General features: G+C 43.8%; 1 protein-coding gene across 1 annotated transcript; it reads right to left on the bottom strand.

The window, feature by feature from the left end:
• Window positions 1-981: 981 nt before the first annotated feature.
• On the bottom strand, window positions 982-4400 carry LOC124681999 (auxin-responsive protein IAA7-like). Its single transcript, XM_047216768.1, has 7 exons — window positions 4160-4400; window positions 3804-3926; window positions 3613-3688; window positions 1980-2233; window positions 1659-1797; window positions 1113-1173; window positions 982-1023 (listed from the first exon to the last, which is right to left on the bottom strand). Exons 1-7 carry the CDS (start codon window positions 4398-4400, stop codon window positions 982-984), a joined length of 936 nt encoding a protein of 311 aa, XP_047072724.1.
• Window positions 4401-6477: the final 2077 nt, after the last annotated feature.

Here is a 6477-nt window from a genome sequence, read left to right as displayed (position 1 = left end):
CCGTTGGAGGCGGAACTGAAAGCATGCATTCATGGTTTGAATCTGGCCATGCAATGGACGGATGAGCCGATCATAGTGGAGAGCGACTGTCTTGAAGCAATCCGGCTGATCAACGACCCTGGTCCCAACCGCTCCGACCTGGCAGCGTTGGTTTATGAAGTGAAGGCGTTGAGTGTGACGAGATCCTGTGCGTTTAGGCACATTAGTAGAAATATTAATAATGTAAGCCACTGTTTGGCTCGTTTTGGACGTGTGAACTCTTGCAGTAGGATCTGGCCTCGATCGGTCCAGATGAAGCCCGTTTAGCTTGTAATCAGGATGGCACTCCGTTGCCTTGATTAATGAGCTTTTCCCCGCAAAAAAAAAACAGTACATGGATTTTTCTTTAGAAAACTTATCACCATCGATTTTGCTAAAAAAAACATTATCACCATCGATTTTCTAAAAAAGACATTATCATCATCGATTACGCCATAACAAGATTTATGTTCGTCCCCCTCCACTGTTGTATCAAGTTCCAAGTGATCAATGCTTTAGCTATCGCGAGAATCTGCCAACACTGGCCTCAACAGTTGTAGTAATGCTAGCTACTACCTCTGATCCGAAAAGATCGACGGGAGTGGTGCACAAGTAGTAGCTTACTTGCCTACATATGTGGCGTCAAGTAAACATGATCGGAGGGAGTAGATCACAGGCAACAAAACAGTCATCCATCCAAATTGACCATCCATTAAAAGGACAGGGTCCACGAATGTAGATTTGTTTTGGGCTAAAAATTTCCATATAGTCAAGTCATATTGCACAACTGCATCACTTCGAGTCGTTCTTCAGAAAGCAACAAGTTACATAAGATCAAGGAAACCCGAAAAGTCAGAGCAACAACAAAGGAATGAGCGGAAGATGATACAAGCTCAGAAGATCCAATTCTTCTTCATAGCACTCGTCACACTTAGTGTCTGTCCAAGCAATTCTAAAACAAGGTCAACAATCAGCTGCTGTTCTCTTCCGGTTTGAAGTGATTAGCTGCATGGAGGATGAAATCCAGTCCGAGAGTAAGGTAAAATATTGTAGACATGGAGAATGTGAGCAGGAGAGTGTATAGAGGTACTCACAGATGAAGAGAGGTCAGACGTCTTCAGCACTCGCAGCCTCTTCGCTGATGAGACGAACATTCTGCATGAATTGGTCAACAGTTAAGCAGAGTTGTAAACTGATCATTGTTTGTACTGCCTAACTAGTAACTACAAGGTTGTAGTACTCCACTCTGTGCAATAACTTACAAGTAAAAGAACAAAACTGTGTCTAGTTAGCAATTGAATGTATTCTATTCTAATCCTTTATCAGAAAAAAAAAGAGAATGTATTCTAATCCATCAACAGTCACAATTGTTTGTAGAGGCCCGGTGTAAATGTTTAATTGGTATTTTCTTGCTATTAATATATTCCCTTTGTCAAAAAATACTAGTAACATTTGTTTAGACCGTTCAAACTTCAGCTAATAGCCCAGGCCTGTCAATGTGCTGTTCTGTCCTTTCCCAATTCTGGCGGTCCGTGTTAGCATCACCTTAAACTTATGCACGCATTTACCTTCTGAGTACAGATACAGATCTATTTTAACCACATTACTGGATGAGAACACAGACAGCAAAGATGGCTTACCCCCATGGAACATCTCCAACCAGTACTCTGTCACCTTCATAATCCTCATAAACCAAAGTGTACTCCCCAGTTCCATCTAGTAGACCAGATATTGCCACCTCTTCCCGAGGACATTCCTCTGTGCGAGGATCTCTTTGAGCTACATACAAGGATGCAAATTAAGAGCAGTTAATTCGACCAGCATGAATTGACTGAGCCATTCAAACACCGAAATCTAGATACCACGGGAAAAACCTTTTTAGTGAATTGGTTCAATATTATGCTGTAAGTTCTAAACTACTATATTGCTACATGAAATCATTAAAATGGAAGCTCAGATACCTGCAAGAAGGTGCCGGAACAGTTTGTCGACAGCTACAGAAAGCTTCCCGTAGCTATCGAAGGCGTTCAGGTCGATCTTCCTACCAATAGGGATACCATCCATGTTAATCTTCACAAATGGAGCTCTCTTGGTCTCTTCAGCCTTCACAGCCTTTTTCACATTTTGTTGTTCAAGGGCTACTCTGCTAGAACTAGCCAGGTTTCTTCTGGATGCGCGAACAGGAGGCCATCCAACAACAGGAGCACCAGGAGATCTGCAACTGAAGGTTGACGAAGGTTGGTACACGAAAAGAAGAAGGTAGTCTAATGGGTTATTGCAACAATAAATAATAGTGTTATTTAAAGTGTAAATACCAATGTTCAAAATAGTGTGCTAAAAAACATACCGGCAGCCCCCTCCAAACGCTATACATGCTACTCCAAAAAATAAAGGATTGGTATATCGCGCTAATAGCGTGCTATATTTCAAATAGCGTTATGAGAAAAAAAATCAGATATAGCCTAAAAATAAAGGATTTTGTCAAAAATAAAAGATAAAAGTCCAAAAATGGCAAAACAATACATACATAACCATATACGAAAGTAGTTCTCCAATTTTCTAGAAGCCTAACATCAACATCCTAGGGGGCAACAACATAGCAAAAATTACTTATTCAGAATCATCAACATTAGCGATGTCTTCTCGCAAAAAAAAAAAAACATTAGCGATGTCATCTTTCGATTTAGAAGAGGAACCAGCAAATCGTACTTCATCACCATGACAAGCAGGAAGCAATTTCTTCTTCTTCCTAAGGAGAAGAAATTGGGTCTTTGGGCCAATAGGCTGGAAAAAATAGCGCGCTGACGCTATGACGTTTTGGTGAGCAAAATTACTAATATATTGCATGAACTCTCTAGATATTCTATAATGAGCTATTACTGCCTAAATAGAGCGCTATTATAAACCATGGTAAATACCAGGTCGTAAATTTATATTTGATGAGATATTTAAATGAATTAAGCTAAACAACCTCAAGTGATGGATGTTTCAAACAGTTCTGAGCAACCAATTGTGATGACTTATGCATAAATTTAAAGGATATTGGAAGTTCAGTTAGTAATCTTGCAGCATTGGCAAATGGAACTTTTGCATGATAAACACTCATCTTACCAAATTAGTTTAAGAGTGTCTAATTCTAAGTTGAACGAGAAATTCTTATTTCTAATTCAACCACCCTGAAATCCTGGGCGTTTATTCTTCATCTAATGGAAAACAAGTAATTGCATAGAATAGAACTACCGACTTCTCAATGGACTTAGAATCATCAATTTTGTTAGTTTAATTTTATTTAAGCAGAGAGAAACAAAGAACAGTGTTATCCTACAATAAATGCATCCATCTGAAAGAGCAGGAGCTCCATCTCCATGCATGTCAGGCAAGAGAACCAAACAAGCAACCTGACCCTTGAATCATGGGATAGATTTTGCCATAAATGTGGAGCAGTGCAGGAGATGGAGGTTCCCTTTCTCTTTAACTCATGCCATGGCAGATGGATGGGAAGAATAAAGAATCAGAGACATCAACAGTTGCATGCTCCAAGAAAGCACAGGTTTTTTTGAGCTTGACATGTGAAGCTAGGCTTATGATTACCACCTTGTCTGGGAGCTATTATTGTTTGGTGCAGCAAGTGCATTCCGTGTAACTGCTTCTGGGGACCCGTTTGCCTTGCCTGCACAAGCACAAGAAGGGGGAATTGTGAGGTGAAGTTATGGTTTGATCGATTGTGCCGACTATAAATGTTTGTAATCATCAACAGGAAAAACAGTGTTAGTACAAAAAACTACCATGCGCCATCAAGCTCCCAAAAAAGTTCAAATTGTCAGAAGAAAAGCAATCAGGCAACTGCAACACAAGTCCATCAAGTCCTTTCCTGCTTACCCGCAGGTCCAGCCAGCCAGAAGTATGAACTGGTACAAAGCAATGCAACATTTCCAATCATATCTCAAGAAACTTGCACTGATGTGATGTCCAGGTTTCATCACATCAGAAAACACCATTGTAGGCGTGCAAAACTTTTGCTGCCGTTCAAAATAAAGAAACACAAGACAACGAAACGACCAGTGCACGGGAAAAGAGAGAGGAAGAACAGCATGTGCCGGCAATGTAATTATGTAAAGTGGTGATCATCGCGGTTCCATACCTTGTGAGTTGGGGACAAGCGTGGAGTAGCCAAGAGAGAGGTCGACAGAGCCGTCGACGGCGGGGTGCTTGCCTTTCTCCCTGCACGCCGTCCTCCTGCGGCCTCCTCCGGGGAGCCCAAGGCTGAGCTCGAGCGTCTTCTCCTCCTCCTCTTGGTCCTCTTCAGCGGTCCTGCCCACCCAGTTGAGAAGGAGCGCCGTCGAGTAGACGCCTCTGCTCTTCCTGATCTCTGCATCCTCCATCTCCTCCCTCCTCGGTCTAGGCTCCTAGCAACCACCACAAATTAGTTCCTGCACAAGCAGAAGAACAATGGGGTCAGGATTTTGCAGCTAAAAACGCAAGAACAGAGCGACAGAGAGAGGGAGGAAGAGATTACCGTGTCTAGTTCAGTTGCTTTGCTCCGACGTAGAGTGAGATCTTTTAAGCCCGTCCCTGAACGCAGTTGATGTTGCTGTGGCTGCGTAGGTTGTGCCGAAACGAGAAGAGGACAGGAGTTAAAACCAAGAAAGAAATCGGCGCAAGTGAAACACCAAGTAAACAATGGCGAAGAAAATAAGAGGAAGAAAAGGACAGGGCCCTTGTGGAAGTGGAATCACCAATGATGGTCTCTTCTTCTTCCTCCTCCTCTCTCGTTTCCTTTTGAAAGATCCAAAGAAGGGGGCGCCGTGTAAGTGCGAGGCAGTTCTTGGCCTTGTGCTTGTCTCGGTGAGAACCACCAGCTCACACACTCCGAATTAATCTTTGTGGGACTTGTAGTTTCAGTTTGGATTGGAGCTGCTGCTGGTGGTGGTGGTGTAGAAGGAAGAAAGAGGTTGGCTGGGAAGAGGGGGTGGAGCAGCGAGGGCGAGATTCTAGAAATGGAAAGGGAGCGTCGCCAACGTGATCATTCACAGCGCATCTCTAGCTGCTGCCGCCCATGACATCCCTGTTCTACTCCATACAGAATTATAGATACAGCGCTGGTCATAGCCTGATGGAGACGTGCGTGTGTGACCTTGCTGCTTCTCTCTCCATCTCTCTCTCTCTCTCAAAAGGTAGGGGAAAGCTCTGACAGAGGTGCTCCATTAACGAAGGGAGGCAAGCAGTTACTTAAGAGACCTAGGTTACTTTACATTAGAAAATCACAGCTTGGGCATGGCTGGTAGAACAGCTAGGGACAAGATGAGGGATGATTAGGCGTGCAGGGAGAGCCAAGATTTGCAAGATCCCAGCTTTTGGCTGCTCTGCCCGTGCTAGGCTAGGCGCCCATCCCTCCTTCCGATGATCTGTTCTGTTCGCTTGCTCCGGCACCTCCCCTCTGCCTCCCTGCGTCGGGCCGCGGGCGCGTCGCTGTTCCCCTGGGACTGTGCCTCTCTGCTTCAGGGCAGGAGCCAGGAGGTAGGGTCTGAAACTCAAAAGAGAACAGTACGCCAAGGTGACAACGAAATATGCTTTCTTCCTGTGACTTCTTCACCTCGTGGTCTTGTTGAGTTGAAGCGGGTTGTTTGCTCGAGAGAAAAGGCTGCCGTTTCTTCGGGCTTTGGGAATCGGTGACCCTGTTTGACTTAAACTGCGACATAAGCCTACTTTTCATTTTTCAGTTTTGCATGAAAATGAGTGAGTAAAAGCTTGAAGATTTTTCTACAGACAATGATCCCTACGCTGAAAATAGGTAATAGTGTGAGCTTTTGTCCCTCCGGTCGGGCACCGTTGGTGATTGAGGAACGCATACACCTCGGTTCGCCACCCGTTAACCTAACACTGAGGGCTCCTTTGATTTGAAGGATAGGAAAAACATAGGAATAGGAAAGGTATAGGATTGAAATGGCATGTCTATTTGAATCCTATAGGAAGATGAAGTTTGTTTGATTGTAGCAAAGGAATTTTTTCATGAGGTATGGGCTAATGCTTTTTTCCTATAGGAATTACACTACAAGATTCCTATAGGAATTTTTCCTATAGGCTATGTTCCTATGAATCAAACAACATGTATAGGAAATTTTCCCATAGGAACCAAATCCTACACAATTCCTATGCAAATCCTTTGAATCAAAGGAGTCCTGAATCCCTCCAACCTATGGGCCTACATATATTAAGACGTAATCCGTCAAATTAGCCGAACTTTAAATTAACGAAGACACAGAGGGCCAATTACACCGACGAAATCAGCTTACAAGAAAAAGGAACAACAAGCAAATAGAAAACAAATAAGACGCGCCGCTTGAAATATTGCTGGTGTATATGTGCAGGACCCCTCCCCAACCCCTCCTCCTCCCGACCCCTCCCCAACCCTAACCGCCGCCGCCGGTAGCGCCGCCGGGGCAAAGACCCTCGGGGTGT

The sequence above is a fragment of the Lolium rigidum genome, unplaced genomic scaffold (assembly GCF_022539505.1).
Source record: "Lolium rigidum isolate FL_2022 unplaced genomic scaffold, APGP_CSIRO_Lrig_0.1 contig_64540_1, whole genome shotgun sequence".
NCBI classification, from domain to species: domain Eukaryota; kingdom Viridiplantae; phylum Streptophyta; class Magnoliopsida; order Poales; family Poaceae; genus Lolium; species Lolium rigidum.
Note: the sequence above shows the minus strand (reverse complement) of the source record. Positions and strands in the feature narration are given on the sequence as shown.